Source organism: Myxine glutinosa, chromosome 1 (genome assembly GCF_964187855.1).
Source record: "Myxine glutinosa chromosome 1, kmMyxGlut1.1, whole genome shotgun sequence".
In the NCBI taxonomy this organism is placed as follows: domain Eukaryota; kingdom Metazoa; phylum Chordata; class Myxini; order Myxiniformes; family Myxinidae; genus Myxine; species Myxine glutinosa.
This window is the reverse complement of record NC_136261.1, coordinates 89,085,957-89,107,991: the sequence shown is the minus strand read 5'-3', so window position 1 is coordinate 89,107,991 and position 22,035 is coordinate 89,085,957. Positions and strand designations below refer to the sequence as shown.

At 43.9% G+C, this 22,035-nt stretch overlaps 1 protein-coding gene across 1 annotated transcript in view; it reads right to left on the bottom strand.

Annotated features, from left to right (window-relative positions):
• The window catches only part of LOC137425102 (protein sidekick-2-like), a 547,704-nt gene that overhangs the window by 434,218 nt on the left and 91,451 nt on the right, over positions 1-22,035 (bottom strand). The window contains 4 exon segments of the mRNA XM_078772524.1: positions 7,889-8,016; positions 8,367-8,499; positions 15,851-15,998; positions 16,304-16,410. Coding sequence (XP_078628650.1) covers positions 7,889-8,016; positions 8,367-8,499; positions 15,851-15,998; positions 16,304-16,410 — 516 coding nt within the window.

Genomic DNA, 22,035 nt, shown 5'->3' with positions numbered 1-22,035 from the left:
TAACCACTTTATCGCAGGAATCCTTTTTCCCCAGGAAATCCAAAGTACGTGACTCTTGCTTGACAACGTTCGATCCAGACCGCAAAGCAACCAGGTTCTACTCCGACTCTTTAGCTCCGCCCTCTTTTCTTCTCCCTCCGCTTCGTCGTCGTCCGATTCCGGTTTCATTTAAAACATTAACCTTTTTACCTTTTGACAACAATAACCGTCATTTCCCTCAAACCACAATAATAATAATTCATGGAACCAGAAATGTTTCAAGTGGATGAAAACCACAACAATGGAAGTTATGAATCTGTAACAAGAGAAAGCATAGCAAAATACACAAAAACACACTCAAAAATTCACATTTGCTGCTTGCTGCTTGCTTCTTGCATCTTGCATCTTCTGTGTGCATATATCAAACCGGCTAGCCCCTGGACCGGCATACAGGCCATTCCTGCTCTTCAGGGCTAACTAAACTTACAAATCTTCTCATCCCAGCACACCATAATAAAAATGCACAACAAATGCGTTTATTTTGCCAGCAGGGCTAAACTCATGTGGTCCCACTGCGTAACATTCATGCCACTCAAAACAAGTGGTCCGTAGATGCAAGGTGGTGTTGCAGCAAGGTGCTGCACAACATAGGTGTAAGGCCACAAAACTTGTGGTCCATAGTGTGTGTGGTGCAGCAAAGTGTTTGTGGCAGCAAAGTGCTGCACAGGTGCAGCAAAGTTACAACACAAGGATATGGCAGCAAGGTGCTGTGCAGTTCGGCTGCACAGATGTAGCAAAGTGCAGCAGGGGTGCTGCACAGATGTAGCAAGGAATGCTGCACAGGTCACTGGTGCTGCACAGTTCCACCTCCAAAATGGTCCTGGGTTGGGGAAGAGACAAAGCATGATCAGCAAAGCAGAAATGGCGCAAAGGTACACAGCAACACAAGGTAATGCAGCGCAAGGGGCGCGGAAGAGCGAGCGGAGCAGGCTCATCCCTAGCCGTCTGTACCCCCCATCGTCGGCTTACATTACCCTACCCCTTCCTTGTATTTACAAATTCGTCTCTACGTCTTGTCTCCCATATCCCCCTCTAATTACAAATTCGTCTCCCAATCCCTCCCAGGAAGGAAGGAATGGAACAAACACAATGTCTCATTACGTCATGATGCGTCTTACACTCAAACAGTTCACTTGGTCCTGGTGTGGAGCCTCCTCCTCCTTGGTGAATGGCTGTGGATGATGCTAAGGGGATTTCTCATCTCCTAGCTACATTACTGACATTTACTTTTAACCTACCCGGGGTCGTACCCTGCCAATCGGCCTTCTTTAAACTATGTGGTTCTAAAAACCGGAATTCCCATTGCCCACTCTGTGGTGCCCCTGAAATTTGGGTCTCACTCCCTCAAATTTTCACTCTGTGCCTTTGCACAATTTTGGGGCTGGGTCGTGTGGCTCCACTAGCAGGTCTACCTACCTGTGCACCTCCGCCACTGAAGTCGCCATCCGAGCTTACCTGCTCCTGCGACTAACTAACTGGGGAAGGCCCCTCCTGGCACTTTACCCCTTGATGCCCACCTTGGCATTGGGCAACCCAGGTCCTTCCTTTGGATCCTCGGGCCCCACTCAACAACTCACAACTACCCTAACTGGGTAGTACAACAAACAAACAGTGGCGGAGTGCTCCAATAACCATACGCACCAATTAAGCCACACGCCCAGCCATTTCACTGACTCATGCACCCTCCAAAGCACTACTTGCCACTACCTGCACCACAGGTGTCAATATCCATACAAATTTTGCCTATGCCCTCTACCTGGCTTTACACTACCCCCCCCCCCGGGCTTTCGCAAATGGGTTCCACTCTTCCCCCATTCAGTCCTTCGCACCATGCATTCCACACCTTTTATTCCCACACCAAGCATTCCACACCACTTATTCTCACACTCCATTTATTTCGCACACCACTTTTCTCTCGCACACCTTTTGTGCTCACACACCACTTCCCATACACCTCAACACAATTCCTTTTGTCTCATCACAATTCCTCACACACACACAGCATCATCTATCTAACTGCTTTTCCCTGTAAAACTCGTGCTTCCTCGCCTTCCCTTTACACTATGCACTCCCTTCGTCATTAACAACCATCTAAACTACCTACGTCCCCACTATAGTATAGATGTCACGACTTAAATATTGTGTCCCTAAGGTCTTCTAATTTCCCTATCAATATCCTAGCCCTCCCTTGGCTGGGCTAAACCATGCCTTCACGCTAAACGCTACCACGGTCTGTGTCGATGCCTGAGCCGTGTTCTCACCACTCGCGACCCACTCCGCACTCACACACTCTCCTTCCACACTCTCTGGTGTGCATTCTCCCTCTCTCTCTGTAACACACTCGGTCATCGCACACTCTCCCCGCACACAGTCCGGTGTGCATGGAGGTAAACATGGCTGGCACCCCCATGTGCCTAACACTGCCATCCCCCTAATATAATACTCATGGGCCCTGACCATGTGAGGAATGTTGAAACTACCATTTCTCCATGCAGGGTACACTATCCTCATCCGTCCACTACACTCGAGCCTCTTCATGTGGAAATACGCTGTCATGGCTCGGCCTCGCAGGGCCGAGTGATCCATTTGGTTGGTTGGTCTCCTGCATGGGGTGTCTGTCCGGCATTTTCGATCCAAAGGGGGAGGTATGGACGGGCCAAGGTTCAGGGCTCCATCCCTGTGCGGGGCCTCGCGGTCCCATGCACGATGACCCAACCGGCCCATGGTCGGAGCACCGCACCCGCCAGGGTACATGGCTCCGAAATCTCCTACCTCCCCTTGAACCTCGTCGATTGCCTTTGCCGCCACGGCACGGCACCAACCATACAGTGCGGGGGCCAGCACGGGTCATGCACGGCTGTCCTTGTGAAACCGCCGCAGCACCGATCCCGGCCGGTCCCTGCTGCACACAACTCACCGAGGGCTCAGGTCGGCTATCCGTCGCGCCAAACGCTACCCCGGTCTGTGTCGATGCTTGAGCCGCGTACTCACCACTCGCGACCCACTCCGCACTCACACACTCTCCTTCCACACTCTCTGGTGTGCATTCTCCCTCTCTCTGTAACACACTCGGTCATCGCACACTCTCGCCGCACACAGTCCGGTGTGCATTCTCCCTCACACTCTGTAACATGCTCTCCCGTTACCGCACACTCTGGCGCACACTTTTCTCTCTCACACCCACGCTCCGGTGCACACTTTTCTGTCACACGCGCACCAGTCGCCCTCGTACACCGCACAATGGACCTTCCACGACCGCCCGGGTTTCATCTCTGTCCCAAGCGCGCCAAAAACCCTTTCGCGCCAAACACATTCGCGCCATTATTTCTACTCACCTTGGGGACCTCCTTCTCCGGCTTTTCCGCCAGCACCTGTAAACCTTTATTGGGGTTAGCAAGCATGGCAGCACGGTGTAAATGCAGACTTTGTGCGCATCCCATTACTTTCTCCCATGATTCACTATCCGATTCTGCCATCTCTACGGCCCCAATTATTTCTTTTTCTACCTCGATCGCCGGAGCCCCCGCAATTTTCTTTTCTAATTCGCCGATCGTCGGTTCTTCTATACCTAGCGTATATAACCCCGGTCAACTTAGCTGTGCTCTGCCCAAGCTCGCTCCCCACGCGCTCCTCACACCGCGTCACCTTGTCGCGCCCCATTGCGACCTCCTCGCTCAACCTGCGCCCAATGTCCTCCCCCGTTTTTTCCAATTCCCTGATGTATTGGTCCCCCCAGGTATCTATTTCTGCTTTCATTTCCCTTCTTGATTTGTCGAACTCCATTTTCATGGCTGCCTGTATTTGAGCTCGGACTAACTGCAGGTCCAAACCCGCTGGCACCGCGGGCTCGGCTCTCGCTGCCACGTGCGAGGTGCCGCCATTTCCTTTCCCAGCTGCCACACCATTTTCGGCTTCCTCCATTACCAACTGTCTCTCCTGTGAATCCTGGGTCATTAATTCTACCTTATCATCTACCTCATCTTCTACCCCCACCGGCATTCGACCGCCTTGGCTAGCCATGGTACGAATATAAAATTTGGTTTTAATAACTAAATTTCGGTCGCTTGTAATTTTCAAGTGCGTGAAGCGCACTCCCGGTCCAATCTCATTCCCCGACACCAAATGTTACGGCCAATTTGTACAATTTGGTGTCCAAATTTTTTTCCCAGGGTTCCAAATCCCCACTCCTGACTACCAAAAGTTACGGTTTTCCGCCGCCCTTTCTACCCTTACCAAGGGGAGATTAAGCCCCTTGCTCTTTCTGGGCCGGCATAACCGAGACATGAAACGCCCCTCCCGGGCAAACGCAAGGTAGGGTTTCGGGACAAGTCTCGCATGTACCTAAATACCTGCGCCGCCGTGGAAGTGGGGAATCAAGCCTCACATGAGCCACGTGTAATTTGGGTTGCGTACCATGGTTGCGTACCACTGCACGGACCACGTGCGTACCACGTGGTCCGTGCAGTTACCGTTAGTATTGGGACCCGATTCGAGCGGTTCTATTCGTACCACGCTTAGTCAATGATGGAAAACACGAGATGGTCGAATAAAGGAAGAACACTATTTAATTATTATTTACACAAGTATGTACAAGTCGGTAGAAAGCAGAGACACAGCGCAGTCTTAAGCAGTCTTATATTAACCCCAGATATGGGCCCGATCACACTCACAAAGGGGAAATGCAGGTAGAATGGTGTTCCTCGCTGATCGGTCGTCCAGGAACGGCCCCGCCCGGCGTGGCTCTCCCCGGTCCAGCACATCCCGCGATGAAGGCAAGCAGGCGGTGGAAGTGATCCTTGTAGTGCATCTCTCGAACAACGGGCAGATGAGGCAGGAGGGAACTGTACGCGTCTCTCAGCACGGCTGGGCGGTTTTCCACAGCGCGTTTAGTTACCGGCGCGCTGTCACTCGCGTAACCCAATAGAGGCTCGGCATCAAGCTCAACCGAGCGTCCAATTTGGTACGAGCACTTATAGCTGGGTTCATGCGCGTCTCCTCTCAGAACTCGTAACTCTCATCAAGCGCCTCTCCCATCACTACTCCAGCTCAACACCCAGCGCCTCTCCCATAACTACTCTACTCTCACAGGACTTTAATAACTTGCAAGCTCACCCCTTTGCAGAACTGCACATCCCGAGCTCATAACTGACTTAGTGCAGCTCCCCTCTCACAGAACTGCTGGTGGGGGCTTCGCGCAACGGGTTTTATTGCCACGCCCTTAGCCCTCTCGAATATTCCAACCACACCCTGTGACGCAGTGCCGCAGCCACTCCCTTTGAGCCCTGATTGGCGGCTCACGAGAACTCTGCCCAGGAGAAAACAGGGAGAGAGAACTGAGACCAGTAAGAAGAGGAGGCCATGTCTGGAAGGAGGATGAGCAAGCCATTCACAGAGGAGGTTTAGAGGAGACATTGATCATGTTCTTTTTCGTGTGGAATGGATCCAGGCTGGGATCACCCTGTGTCTTTGGAGAAGGAAATGAGCCATCTTGCTTAGAGGAGGAAGAAGGGCCTGGAGAGAATAAAAAGCGCAGACCAGGGAGCCTCGTTTTAAAAAGAACAAAGTTTTGTTTTGTTCTTGGGAAAACCACATTTCCAAGCTGGCCTCCAAAGCCAGTCGCCGACTGGGCATCCTCCGTCGTGCGAAGTCCTTCCTAGGCACACCAGAGCTCCTCACCACATACAAGGCTTTCATCCGCAGCTCAATGGAATACTGTTCTCCCCTATGGGCTGGTGCTCCTGCCTCACACCTGGCTCGGCTTCACGCTGTTGAATCCAAAGCTTTCAGAATCATTGGAATCTCCCGCGATGAAGCTATCTCTGAGGGCCTTTCACTCACTCACCGCAGGCAGGTAGGTGGTCTTTCTGTCTTCTACCGACTCCTCTCCGGCCTTGCTCCCCCAGCTCTCTCTGTGCTCTGTCCCCCAAATATCCCTACAGGTCGCACAAGATCTGCCAGCCACCCTCTGATGGTTAAACTGCCGAAATCTCGGCTCTCTGCTCACCTTCACTCTTTCATTCCTCTTTTCTCCCGCCTCTGGAACAAACTCCCACACTCACTTCAATCACACTTCTCCCTCCAGGTCTTTAAAACCTCTGTTCACCACCATCTCTTATCTTCCCCCATCCAAAACCTTGATCTTTTCTACCCCCACTAATTCACCCCAGATCCACCTTGTTTGAAATTCCAACTTCTTTCCTGGAAGTCCTGACAGTGTCCATATGTTTTATACCTCTCCCACCCCCCCCCCCTTCCCATGCCTCCCCCCCAAAGCCCTCTCCCTCCCACATTTCTCTCGATGTCTCCATGTCTCTCGGTCCCTGCTCTCAAATGTTGTGTTTGTGTCCTTCCCCCTCTCTCCCCATCTTGTCTACCGCTCCCGATGTTATTTGTTTTATGTGTCTGTTTGTCTTTCTGTGTGATTAATGTTCGCTCTTTCATGAGCCTCGATCTTGTATACAAAAAACAAACAAAAAAACAAAAAACAAAGGTGGCCACGAGGTCTGGGTGAGGAGCTACTCATCGCTGGCCATCCTTCTGGCTGATTTTCATCGTGCTCTGTTTGACTTTCTGAATCTCAGGTGCTCCTCGTCTCTGGTGCTGTTCGTGGGAGTTTTACTTCATCTTTGGACCGATTTTGTCACTGGCCATTGTCTCGCAACTAGTTTTCAAAGCGGGCTGCATTGGATCCAGCATCCACCATGCACATCATTGACAAAGAGAAGTCCAACCTGCATTCTTATGTTGTTGCGAAAGTGTGTTCTGTAGTGCCTATAGTGGGTTAGGATTTGCGATTTACGTTAGGATTTGCGATTTACGTTTTTCATCATTGTACATACGTTTGAGCGTTTCCATTTACTGCTTTGTGTCTTTTGATTCACTTGGTTCATGCAGTTTTTTGTAGCATCTTGTCTAACCTCTTCCCTGTATTTTTCGACACAGAATAAAGCTTTTAAAATGTAAGAAAATATGTTTGAGGAATCTGCTTTTAGTGTGCTTTGCTGTTGATTTCTGCCCAATTGAATCATCCTTGGGGAATGTATAAGTTGTGCCTTGGAACTTTTTTTGGAATGATACCTAGATGGAACTTTTCGACCAAAATGCAAAACGTTACGTTTGGTGCAATGCCAACATAACAAATCACCCAAAGAACACCATCCCTACTGTGAAGCATGGTCGTGGCAGCATCATTTTATGGGGATGTTTCTCATCAGCAGGGACTGGGACACTTGTCAGGATCGAAAGGAAAATGGATGGAGCAAAATACAGAAAAATCCCAGAGGAAAACCTGCTGCCCTCTGCCAAAAAAGCTGAAATTGGGACGCAAGTTCACCTTTCAGCATGACAATGACCCAAAGCACACAGCCAAAGCTACACTGGAGTGGTAAAGGAACAAAAAGATAAATTTTCTTGAGTGGCCCAGTTAGAGCCCCAACCAAAATCCAATCGAAAATCTGTGGCATGAGCTTGAAGATTGCTGTCCATTAACACTTCCTATGCAACTTGACTGAGCTTGAACAGTTTTGTACAGAATGGGCAAATATTGCCCAATCAAGGTGTGCAAAGTTGGCAGAGACCTATCCCAACAGACTCACAGCTGTAATTGCTGTCAAAGGTGCTTCCACCAAGTTTTAACTCATTTTAGTTTTGTATTTTTCATTTTGTCTATGAAAATATATATATGAAGTATATACGCAAGGTTTTAAAACAATGGCAGAGAGTATTGTATCACATCATCGCATTATATAGATCCGATGTCATGTTTAGTTTTGGTGTTTATGGAGTACAGTAACACAAAACAAATACTGCAAATATTCCTTGATTCTCATTGTCCCCCATCTCTGCTGACCGGGCATTGGCCACACACTCGAGGTTGACCCCTTCTGTGCCAAAGCGCACACTCATGTTCCTGGGAGGCACCACAATCTCTGGGGCAACAGGGTCTGCTGGACTTGAGGCATCTGAGGAAGAATTTGAAGACAATCGAGCAATTTGATTTATGAAATTAATAATCATGGTAATAAAATCGAAAGCAATGTATTGTATTTACTGAGATACAAGAGCAAGGCATCCACTAAAAATAGTTTTCAAAATGAAGTGAAGAAACGAAATGACTAAATTAAGTAGCACAATATGTGGTGATTTTATGCAATAGATGTTTAAAATTCTGAACCATTTTATGGTCTCTCACTTAATGCTTGTTGTGTGAATTATTGCATTTTCATGCTAATTCAATTCAGTGAAGACAACTCTGGCATTCTTTAATTGCCAGAGAGAGTCAATGAGTGTGTGTGCACACGATGGTGAGTGAGTGAGTATGGCTAACCCTCGACATCCAACTCCAAATCTTGGCTAGTTTTGTTCTCTCCATTTCTTTCATTCACAGCCTGCACTCGGTACCGCCCAGCATCAGCAGCCGCCGTTGCCAGGACAACTAGCTGGTTCTCCATAGTAACAGCACTGTGGAGGGAGAAGGGAGGGGTCTTTGTACCTTCCTGTGCAGATCTGGGATGAGAGGTTTCGTAACGTAGTCAAAGAGATGGAATCAAGTGACTCTCTTATATTGGAGGTCTCCTTTCCTATCATCAAAAAGTGTGCTCTTTTTTCAGTAGGTCACCCTCAACCTCTGTGCTCATTCATGAAGCCACCATAAAGAAACAATGTTTGTTATCATCCACGGTGCCACTAAATTCAACCCCTTACCTCGTCAAAAACTGTCATTTTGCATCGTCTCCAAGGACAATGTTTGTACCAGTTGGTGAGTGTACATATTTGGTGCAACAGGAGGAATTTCAGTATCCACATACTGCACATGTGCAAGGTTCAAAGACATTGCATTTATCTGTAACTATTATCAGAAGGGTAAATTTTACTAGGATTATCCAGGTAACTTTGCCTTGATGCAAAAACAAGCATAATGTTGGAAACACATTGACCTGTTCAGCATTCTGATCTGAACTGATGTCTTGTGATGTTGGTATTCTGGGTTAAATCACACAATACTACTATATTGATAATGCTGACAAAATGAAAATGCTATTTCCTTGGCTTTTGCTTGGTATGTGTCCTTTTTTTCTTACTATATCAAAAGCTTGTATTCATTCGCAACTATAAATTTTTTATAATAAATTTGTTTTTTCGCAAGTTCACCTTGTACGGTTTCTACAAACTTGTTTTCATCATTCTGAATTTATGTGAAAGAGAATGAATGAAACGACCCATGACAAATAAATCTGGGCTTTAATAAATGAAAGCCGATAAGAGAAAAAGGGGTCACTGGCAAAGGTCGAAACGTAGTGGGACCTCACTTTCTACAGTGGTTAACATTTTCGTTTTTAGTTGACAAAATGTGTTCGTTTAACTTGTCTTTTGACATTGATCGACATTAACCTTCACAAACATTCTTATTCCATTCTATGGTATGACTTCTGATGGGATCGTGCAGAGGATGCGAACGTGCCTTTTAGCTGCCTGGTCTGGGTTTGATGCTCGACATGACAATAAACGGTTAGATTGGTGCTTCGCAACTAGAGTGTCGCATCAAACAGTGTGAAGACCTTTGGGTAGGCATTACTGCTGGATATTCGTCTGCTAGATAAGCTGTTGGACATTAAAGATGCCATGATGTCTTTGGAAAGATTTGGCCATGATGATTTTTAATTTGGATTTTTCGAAAAATTTTCGATTTGGATATTTCGAAAGATTTTTCGATTTGGCCATAATTTTTCGATAGGCCCTGCCATTGCCACAAGCACCATGGCCAAATTCAAATTTCTGGCTGAACTAGCTCAACAAAGTCCAATCCCTGAGTTGAAGCTCTACCGCCGCCACGCCACCCCCTCAACAACTATGCACAAATGCCCTACGGCAAAGCCTAAACATAAGCTGTGAGAAGTAAAAACATAATATACAGGCTGTTTCAGAAATATCTGTCAAATAAATATTCATAATCAAAAGAAATATATAAAAAATATTTTTTGAGACGATGACTTTGAGGTCGATCGGACGTTGCTGACCGATATAATGTCCCCCACATGGACCAGATTTAGAACCACTTGACTATTTATTTGGTGACACCCAAAATCAGTGGTTTATACCATGGGAACACGTGCTATTGAAGACCTAACGAATAAAATTAGAAACGAATGTGCTAAAATCAATGTCAATGTTAAACGTTCAATGAAACCTACATCCAAAAATTGATATGCGTATGTATGGAAGTGGCTCACAATTTCAGTAATCTGTGTAATAATACTTTAAGGCGCATCGAGGTGGTCGAACCTTATGGAGGTACAGGCTTTTTTGTCCTGATGGCCCCCACTGAACCCATGGTTAGATGCAGGATGTCGTCCCATGGTGCAAACCACTTCGATTCTCTAAATGAACTTTGCTTTTCCGGTGGGAGTGTGTCCGATCTTCTCTTCTATATATCTTCTTCTTCTTTTCTATTTTCAATTCAATATAATAATCTTTTTAATCTATATTTTTTGATTTTTTTCACTCCATTTTCTTTGTCTATATTATATATGTCTATAATTATAATACGCTAATCTAGACACTAGCTATATTACAATACGCCAACTTTGCTTCTCTGGGTCTTCATGCCTGTTAGTGTGCTCGGCAATGTTGTTGTATACAATGTTGTAGTGAACTCTGATGGGAGGGTGTCAGATCCTCTCCTTTTCCTGCTTTCTTTATCATAATACGCTATGGCTTTTCTGTTGTGGTATTTTTTCCACGAGCCTGTGCGAGTCTATAATGCCTTCATAAAGTATTCAAACACCTTGAATTTTCTCACATTGTGTTTAGTCTGGGCGAGATAGCTCAAAAATAGGCCAAAACCTTCCAAAAAATATACCATAGCTGTATTTGGTACCATTCGACGCAGAATTTTAAGTAGTTTAACATACTCGGAGCCTCACGCTGAGTCTGTTGGGGAAATTATTTTATGTTGATTTAAGTAGAGGAGGGTATCGCGGTAAAATGCGGGCAAAATCGAAAATACACAAATTAGGTAATTTTGAAGCTATACTTCATTTTAAAGTACCGAGTAGCCTATAAGGGGGTCATAATAAGGAAGCAGTCTCTTAGAGGCACTACATGTGCCGTGGTTGTTCTCCACGGGGCAATAATGGGGCAAAAATACGATTCGACGCAGAATTTTAAGTAGTTTAACATACTCGGAGCCTCACGCTGAGTCTGTTGGGGAAATTATTTTATGTTGATTTAAGTAGAGGAGGGTATCGCGGTAAAATGCGGGCAAAATCGAAAATACACAAATTAGGTAATTTTGAAGCTATACTTCATTTTAAAGTACCGAGTAGCCTATAAGGGGGTCATAATAAGGAAGCAGTCTCTTAGAGGCACTACATGTGCCGTGGTTGTTCTCCACGGGGCAATAATGGGGCAAAAATACGGGCAAAAATGTCCAAATATTAGGACAAAAGGGGTCCAAAATCCTGTAATGTCGGATTAATGTCTTAAAAGTTTTGTTTTTTCTTTTTAAATTTATTTGTGTACTGTTTTGTTAGTCTACAATCTACATGTTGTATTTTTCATTTCAGAATACATCAAATACACGGCCAACTTGCATGCGAGCAATATCTGATTGTTATCTGCCTATCCGAGATACCAAGCTTCTGGACACACTCACTCCAAGAGGTCATTTCTGTGGTTGCAGGACGCATCATCAGAGATCACTATTGAAGCAGGTGAAACTGAGTTTGATACTGTAAGTGAAGATGATGATTGGCACGATGACAGAGAATCGGAGACGAATGATGACGATGGCGGTGCCAGCGATGATGAGAGCGAGGAGGTGGGAGACGATGGTGATGCCAGGAGTAAGAATCTCGTCGGTGAGAGCAACAGTAACCTGAAGCCACTATCTGACGTGGAAGTTGAGAAGATACAAGTACTATGTGATGCTATCAAAGAAGACTATCAAGGTGGACTATAAGAGATCACCAAGTCCTTAGAACTCAAGAACTTGGGAGAAAACCTTGGCAAACTGAAGGAAGAGTTAGGTAAATCGTCTCGTACGGCCAAGCAATGGATACAATGCCTTGGGTTTGTCAGCATCATCAAATAATTCATTCGCGCCGAGAGGACCGGAAATTGGAGTCTGCATCTGCAAACCGTTGGGAAGATGGTCAATCTATTTGCAGCAGCTGGGCATGTGCACTATGCCAAGTCTGCAAGGATGTGCTTGCAGCAGATGCTAGAGTTAGAGACAGACTATCCGTGGGTGTACGCAAGTTTCCATGAGCATGGCTATCATACTGTACGCCGGAGTAACAGATACTGGGCAGGCTTGTGGACTGACCTTATCATCGAACAGGAACTACGTCAGAGACTGACTGAGCGCCGTATATCAAACTCTCAAGGTGAGGGTGATGCTGATGTTCTCATTGTCAAAACTGCGATTAGTCTTGCCAAAACTGGAAAATCTGTAGTTGTGGCGAGTGATGACACCGATGTATGCATTATGTTGATGAAACACGTGAAGGCAACTATGGGAAATGTATTCTATACAACATTGATGAAAACGCGTGCTCGAGAAAAGGCCTGTAAAGCATCAAGAAACAAATCAGGACCGATGTGGTGGAAGATTCAAACCCTCGTGGCCACATTGCAGATTCCTTCAGAGCTTATCCTGTTAGCTCATGGCTGGGGAGGCTGTGACACAACATCCGCCACCTACGGAAAAGGGAAGCTGAAGATCATGCAAACTCTGAAGTCGGATATTGTTCAGGAAGCTGTTTCTTGCTTTGGGAACTTAAAAGCCACTCGCGAGCAGATTGGCACTGCAGGCAACACCATTATGCTAAATATCTACAATGGAAAAGAGGATGATACGCTCACAACTTTACGTCATGCCGATTGGCAGTTGATGGTACTGGGCAAGAAAAAGCTAAAGCCGGAAGCCCTGACCCCGACTGGGCGTGCAGTGTGCTTCCATTCACTCAGGGTGCAACTCCAAGTATGTCAATGGGCCACACTGAACCTGGAATGCCTTGATCCGACCGAGTGGGGATGGCGATTCGACAACAACATCCTCATTCCAATCAAGACTGATATTGTTGCTGCGCCAGAGTTTATTCGAAACGTTGTGTGTTGCGGCTGCAAATCAACATCAAGGAACGCATGTGGTACAATGTTGTGTAGCTGCAAGAAAAATGGACTTGCATGTGTCCCTGCATGCAGTGATTGCCGGGGCGTCTCTTGCAACAACGTGTCTGCGGAGCAAACGGACGTGATCTTGGAAGATGATGAACTCGCAAGTTTGTAGACTTCCACAAACTGTAGTTATTAGTTTGGTTTGGTGGTGGATCGTTTTTGTAATTTACAACAGTTTCAAACTTTTCCTTTTAAAGAGTGAGAACTCTATATAACGCCGATGGGTGTCCTTAGATTGTGAAAATTGCTTTTGCGGGCCATATATAAACCGCCTTAAACTGGATACCGCCTTATATCGAACCATGTTACATTGAGTCCCCGGTGTATCGAGAAATATTCATGTTGGCAGCATATTTTCAAACTATGAATGCTTAAGGGGCTATTTATGTTTGGTTTCATACTATAGGTGCCTATACCTGTAAGATTTAGTATTAAACGTTTTTAGTGCAGTTGAATGTGTCTCGCCTTTGTTACATTTGATGGCATTTTTACGTAAATTGCACCCTCTCCAACCCCCAGAAGAAAATCAAGTGAAAAAAATTTCCCCAATACCCTCAGCGTGAGGCTCCTAATATATCAATCTACATATGATATGGCATCACTGAGCCAAAAATCAGCTATGGTATATTTTTTGGAAGGTCAAACCCTATTTCGCCCAGACTAGTTGTGTTACAGCCTGAATTAAAAATGGAATTAAATTGAGATTTTTTTGTCATTAATCTACACAAATACCCCCATAATAATGTCAAAGTGGATTTTGTTTTTAGAATTAAAAAAAAAAATTAAAAATTAAATACAAAAATATCTAATTTACACAAGTATTCAGCCTTGAGTCAATACTTCATAGAAGCACTATTGGCAGCGATTACAGCTTTGATTCTTCTTGGGTATGTCTGTATCAGCTTTGCACATCTGGATTTTGGGAGTTTCTCCCATTTTTCCTTGCAGATTTGGTCAAGCTCTGTCAAGTGGGATGGAGAATGTCAATCTTCAAACCTTTCCACAGATTCTCAATGGGATTCAAGTCTGGGCTTTGGCTGGGCCACTCAAGGACTTTCACATTATTGTTCTGAAGCCATTCCAGTGTTGCTTTGGCTGTATGCTGGGGGGTCATTGTCCTGTTGGAATGTAAATCTTTGGCACAGTCTAAGGTGTTTTGCATTTTGAAGCAGATTCTCCTCAAGGATTTGCCTGTATTTGGCTCCGTTCATTGTTCCCTCTATCCTTACAAGTCTCCCCAAATCCCTGCCACTGAAAAGCATCCCCATTGCATGATACTGCCACCACCATGCTTCATGGTGGGTGGGGAAGCTATTAGATGGGTGATGAGCTGTGCTCAGTTTCCGCCAGACGTTGCGCTTTGCGTTCTGGCCAAAGAGTTCAATTTTTGTCTCATCAGACCACATAATATAATGCCTCATGCTCTGAGAGTCTTTCATGTGCCTTTTTGCAAACTCCAGGCAGGCTGACATGTGCCTTTGTCTCAGGAGTGGCTTCCGTCTAGCCATTCTCCCATGAAGCCTAAATTTCTGAAGTGCTGCAGAGATTGTTGTCCTTCCGGCAGGTTCCCCCATCTCAGCCAAGGAACTCTGTAGTCCTGTCAGAGTGGTCATTGGGTTTTTAGTCACCTCCATGACCATTCTTGTATGGTTGCTCAGTTTGGTCGGATGGCCAGCTCTAGGAAGCGTCTGACTAGTTCCATATTCTTTCCATTTCCTAATGATGGAGCTCACTGTATTCTTGGGAACGTTCAACACTCTATAAATTGTTGTATATCTATGCCTCCTCACAATTCTATCTCAGAGTTCTATGGAAAGTTCCTTGGACTTCATGGTAGAGTTTCTGCTCTGGCATGCACTGTCAACTATGGGACCTTATATAGAAAGGTGTGTTTCTTTCTAAATCAAGTCCAATCAATTGAATTGCCCACAGGTGGACTCCAATCAAGTTGTGGAGTCACCTCCAGGATGATCAAAGGAAATTGGATGCACCTGAGTTCAATTTGGAGTGTCATACCAAAGGGGTTAAATTTGGTCAAGTCAACTCAAGACATTTCCGGTTTCGGACTTTTGAAAAACCCTGTATATTGAGGATATTTATATGAACAAGCATTCTGAGTATTGCGCTGCAATACATGTCCCCTAACGGCATTGGGTAGCACTGTCATAGAAGACAGTATTATGACTTACCGCACTCCAAATTATAGTCCGGAAAACTTTTGGGGAAATTACCAAAGTTCAAAGTGCCATAACTTTGTCAAAAATGATCGAAACGTCGTGAAGTTCGAACTTGATCTGTAACTTATCATGACGAAACCATGTACCAAGTTTGAAATCATTAGCATTAAAAGTTTAGAAAAAATGTCCGGAAAACTGTTCTTTGCGTAACGGACTGACGGACTGACAGACTGAGGGACGGAGGGACGGCGTGCAAACCTAGAGTCCCCTACGGTGTACACCGGTAGGGGACTAATAACAGCTGCATGTAGTGTTTTGTTATACATTGCACAATATAAAAAGGTATGACACTTTGAAAAATTTACTGTTCTCCATATTATTGGATATGTTGCTGTCTGACCAATACAACATGAAGCGTGATAGGTACTGTGAAAATGTATGATAGCAAGTCATACATGCGAGCTGAAGGAGATATTTTCTGGCCTTCATGGAACCATGTGACTTGTGGTTGTGGGTAACTCGGAATGTGGGGTGGAGTCAGCACCGCTGCCTGACCATGCCACACGCCTTGCCGCCGCCTTCCACCATCAAATTTGCCCATATCTGCACATGTGGGAGAATATAATAGAAGCATCAAACAAAATGAGGCAAAAAAGCAGCTGCATTTGCACACACCTCTGCTTTCGAGATGCACTTGTTATTATTTCGTACGCAGCCTATGGCTGCTGTTTGCACCATTTCTGGGAGCATTTATGCATCAATAATTACCAATTTTGAAGTAACTACAGACACAGGTAATGGAATTTTTTTGCTTTGATCTTTTGATAATCATTTAACCTTGAAAGCAATGAGTAAAACTGACCAAACGAGTGAGCGAGCACATAAGTGATGCCAGAAATCTAACTCACATGCAACGTGGATCTTTGTTGGTCTCTGCATAAGTGCCCCTGCTCGATTCCGGACCACACATTGATATGAGCCTGCATGGGAGCGATCCAGTGAAGGTATAACAAACCTGAAGTAAATGAGGAGGGGAGTGTTTGAATGAGGCGGATGCAGATTATTTGGGCGTTTTTTTTTTGCTTTTTAACACGTTATCAAACTACACTACTCTGTGTTAAACACCACAAACAAACACCGTTGTGTTTCACAAATATCTACAAGCTTACCTTCATGTAATACAATTTTATAAGATAGTAACAGGGGGATGTGGCATTGCCCAGTGCTGTTCCCTCCTGTTGACATTTTGAAGAAATCAAAATTTGTACACCGCTCCTTTCCTGTGCCATCTCCAGGCGCTGCATGACGTCATTGCCGGGCACCGAAGGGGGCCCGGCGATGATGCGCGCTGAAAGGGAGTACTCAGTTTTCACTCTGGTTTCTTGCTTTCTTTCTTGTTTTCATGTTCTACACCACCCCCCTTCCTATGCCATTTCCAGGCGCTGCATAACGTCATTGCCGGGCACCGAAGCGGGCTCGGAAATGACGCACGCTGAAAGGGAGTACTCAGTTTTCATGCTGGTTATGTGTTTGTTTGTTTGCTTTCTTTTTTATTGTTTTCTTGTTTGTCCGGGCGATATCTCACCCATCCTTTGAGCTAGGAAGCTGAAATGTGGGCACAATAGTGCGCACGTACTTTAGACACAACGGCATTTTTTGTTTTTCGATTAATTCATTAATTGATTCGTTACTGAATTATTATCGATTAATTAAGTATTTATTCATTACTTTGTCATCTGGGCAATATCTCAGGCACCTTTTGACCAAGGAAGCTCATATTTGGACACGATAATGACCAAGTGATTTGGCTGTAAAGGGTATTTTCGAATTATTGATTAATCAATTCATCGACTAATTACTTAATTATTCGATTAATGACTTAATTAATTGCATTTTTAAAAGCTTCACATTCGGATGAAAGGGTGGTGGTTTAATTAAGTAGGTAGTCTATCAGCCATTTTATTAAAAATTTAATTATTTTATGAATATTATTTATTTCTTTTCATTATTAATCACATTTGTTTTCTTTCTCATCTGGTCAATATCTCAGGCTCCTTTTGAGTTAGGAAGCTGATATTTGTATACAAAAATTACCAATTCATTTGGCTATAAAGGATATTTTTGATTTATTGATTCATCAATTAATTGATTAATTTATTTATTGATTAATAAATTAATCAATTTTCTTCTCAATTAATTCATTATTTGATTAATTTTCAAATAGTTACAGCTTCCAATGAAACACTGGTGTTTTAGGTATGCTATTAGCCAATTTATTAAAAAAATTAATTATTTTACGATTATTATTTATTTATTTTAATTACACAATGAATCAATCAATTATTGTACACCTCTCCCTACCAATACCAACTCTGTGTTGCAATGTCGTGCGCTACAAGATATGTTATTAATTTCATTATTTGCCATGGGGGCAGTGTACCTTGAATGTATCTGTACTTGTTTTTTTTTGTGTGTATGTGGGCCTACAACACCTCCCTCCACCCATTAAGGAATGGGGTTGGGGACCATTTAACATTACCTTTAACATAGCTACAATCGCAGACAGACAAACGTCTCTCTTATAGTACAGATATATGAAGTTTGTGGATGAAAAGCCTAACTATGATGAAAATTGTGATAAAAATATTAGAGCGAAAAACTTGAATTTTTGGATATATTCAAATTCCGATGTACCATACTCAACATCCTCTGTTAGAGCATCGGTGCTGCTGAAGCAGTTTCTTGGCAAGGGTTATATTAGGTGGTTTGCCTTTGCCTTCCCAGCAGTAGTTATGGCAGGAATTTGTAATTTGGTCATGATAGCTCGCCTACTCATCGGAAAGGGCACATGGGATATTTAACATCCACAAACTAATGCCAGCAAATGGGACGCCCGTTTAACTGGACGGCACACACATTGATGAATTACCCTGCCAGTGAAACACCAGGACGACAGTTTGTAGCTGGACCAAGATTAAATCCCAGGTTTACAGTCGAGCATGTGTACCTGGAGGCCATCTTGCAGCCCTTTGTGATATTAAGGGAGGGAGATTATAATAACTGACATAACAATCCATAAACTGCCTGAAACCGTAATTAATCCACACATACTCGTCACCAGGCGATGTTGTGATTTTTCACATTTCAAACCACATGTCTTCAAAATAAAGACTCATAGTACAAGCAATAAAAATATCACCTCAAGTGTTCCAATCACACAAAGCGGTTTTGCAATTGAACTTTAAGAATATGATGGACATGAATTAAAAAACAAAATGAAGAGCTGAGATGTCATTTCATGGGAGACGTCGTATTGTTGGCGAAACAAGAAAATGTTCTAATGAGGCAAGATGAATAATGGTACACTCAAACCAAATTGACGATTTGATGTTGGCCACAATACCGGACCATAGGCTTTATACCATCTGCAACAGCGTTTGTCAGTACTAGGGCATGCCCGTACTATATATATGCCCGTACTATATATCTATCTAAAATTATATCCCCCCCCCTCTATTTACATGAAATGGTTTGGTCCATTCGCAACGCCAAAGCGAACGGCGAACGGCTTGCGAGTACAGTGACAATCCCCCCCCCTCTATTTACATGAAATGGTTTCGTCCATTCGCAACGACCACAGAACCCCCCCCCTCTATTTACATGGAATGGTTTGGTCCATTCGCAACGCCGGCACACGCGATCGTTCGCTGCTCTCTGATTGGTTGAATCGTTTTTTGGACATAGCTCGGTAAGTAATTGTCCGATTAATATGAAACCTTGAAAAGGCACATCCTCGGGTCCCCAGCAATATACCTGGCAAGTTAAAAGTATATCGGACCCGTGGTTGTCGAGAAACAGCGGTCACAGACAAACAAACGTACAGACAGAGATTACTGGAATTATAGATAGACTAGGGCATTGCCCGTACTATATCTATATCTAAAATTATATCCCCCCCCTCTATTTACATGAAATGGTTTGGTCCAAAGCGAACGGCTTGCGAGTACGGTGACAATCCCCCCCCTCTATTTACATGAAATGGTTTGGTCCAAAGCGAACGGCTTCCGGAGTTTGGTAAAGAAATCGCCATCGCGTGCACAAACGCGCAGGAAAGCGAATGAATCGCAAATTCGTTGTTATTAGTTTTAAAACATAGTTTAACGCCAACATAGTTTGCAAACGTGAAATAAATGAATACGCTCTCAAATGTGCCATCCGAGGCAGAGTGTGTCCGCCACGTTCGGCACACGCGATAGTTCGCTGCTCTCTGATTGGTTGAATCGTTTTTTGGACATAGCTCGGTAAGTAATTGTCCGATTAATATGAAACCTTGAAAAGGCACATCCTCGGGTCCCCAGCAATATACCTGGCAAGTTAAAAGTATATCGGACCCGTGGTTGTCGAGAAACAGCGGTCACAGACAAACAGACGTACAAACGTACAAACGTACAGACAGAGATTACTGGAATTATAGATAGATGTATGTTTATATATATATATATACAGACTTGGCATTTAATATGGAATATTTTTTTTTTCTTGACTTGGGTTTGCTTTCTGAACTCGGTATATCAATCTGGTGAGTTTCTTTTACGCTTCGGTGATTTCTTTGTTAAAAGAACCATGTCACTGATTGTCTGTCACAGCAAGAAGTCAGCAACAGGATTATATCACAGGTGGCGTGACAAAATGTACGGACAGGTACATTTGACGATTGGCTTCACAATCGGGTATATAAGGGTTGTTGCATTCTGTATTAGTGGAAAACAACTGCTGCATGTCTACAAAAGTTATTGCCGCTTCCCCAGGAGATGGTCCGTCAAATCGACAATGCTGTTTGTCATTTAGTGGTGGCTTTACGAAATTCCGGCATGAAACAGCGTGCTATTGCTCGGCAGTATGGCATCACTGAAGGTCAGGTGTCAAAGATCCTGAAACGAAATGCTCAGAGGGGTGTCCCTACTCCAATACCGAGGTCAGGACGTCCCCGCAGAACCACGAGGAGGGATGATCGCCAGCTGCACCGGTTAGTCCACAATGGCCGTACCAAGTCAGCTAATCGGCTTAGGGCTGAGTGGCAGCAACTGACAAATGTGCGTGTATCCAGAAGGCTAGTCAACCAACGACTGGTTCAAGCAGGCTATCGTGCCAGGCGTCCCCTGAGAAAGCCACGTCTGACCAGACAACACCGCCAGCGCCGATTGCAGTGGGCCAGAGAGCACCGTCAATGGCAGCTAGGACACTGGAATCACGTGATCTTCAGTGACAAGTCTAGATTTCTGGTCTATCGTCAATATGGCCGCGTCCGAGTGCGCAGACAAGTGCATGAAGCCTACAACGAAGATTGTATAGTGCCAAGAGTCCAAGCTGGAGGTGGTGGGGTGACCGTTTGGGCTGCTTTTCATGCAGGGGGCAAAACAGACCTGGTTGTTCTGAATGGAAACCTGAACCAGTTCAAGCACAGGGCCATTCTGGAAGAAATATTGCTTCCATTTGTTCATGCAGCCTTTCGAGGAAACTTTGTCTTCCAAGATGACAATGCACGGCCTCATCGTGCTCGCATGATACAACATTTTCTTGCTGACCGTGGTGTGGAGCATATGGAGTGGCCTGCCATGTCCCCGGATATGAATCTGATAGAGAACTTGTGGGCAGAATTAACGCGTCAAATCGACAACTTGGACCAGCAGCCTGCCTCTGTGCATGAATTGCAGCAGGCTATTGTAACTGCATGGCAAGCGATTCCTGGCCAAACCTTGGCAAATCTCGTGAACAGCATGCCTCAATGTGTACGTGCTCTCCTGAATGCTCGTGGGGGTTACATGAAGTACTGAACTGTAATTTTACTGTCCGTAATCCCAGTCGTAATTTAACTTTTGTTTTTGTTAAAAAAAAAATTAGGCTGATGTGCAAAATAAAGAGATACTTCTGGAAAACGCACAGAAGTTTAACACAGTACTGTCCGTGAATTGAGTTCGATATCAGTTTACATCACTTTCAAGGATCAATTTATTTGCTTTGAAATGTCAAATGTGGTTTTTGTTTCTTTTAAAGGTCACATTAACAAAATCTAGAATAATTTCTAGAATATATATATCACAAGAATATATTTTCTAGAATATATTTCTGGAATATAAAGGTCACATTAACAAAATCTAGAATAATTTCTAGAATATATATATCTAGAATATATATATACGTATATATATGTATATATATATATATATATATATATATATATATATATATATATATATATATATATATATACATACATATATATATATATATATATATATATATATATATATACATACATATATATATATATGTATATATATATATATATATATATATATATATATATATATATATATATATATATATATATATATATATATATATATATATATATGTAAAAATAAATATATATATATAGATAGATATATATATAGATATATATAATAATTATTATTATTATTTATCATCTATATAATAATAGCGTAAGGACTCGACTTTGTTATCCCTTTTACGCCGCACCCAGTGACCCGATGCCCACGGCACTAATGGATTTACGATCTACGAACCGCGCTCTTTGTTTATCACGTACAGACATACTCGAAAAATCTGAATTAGCCGA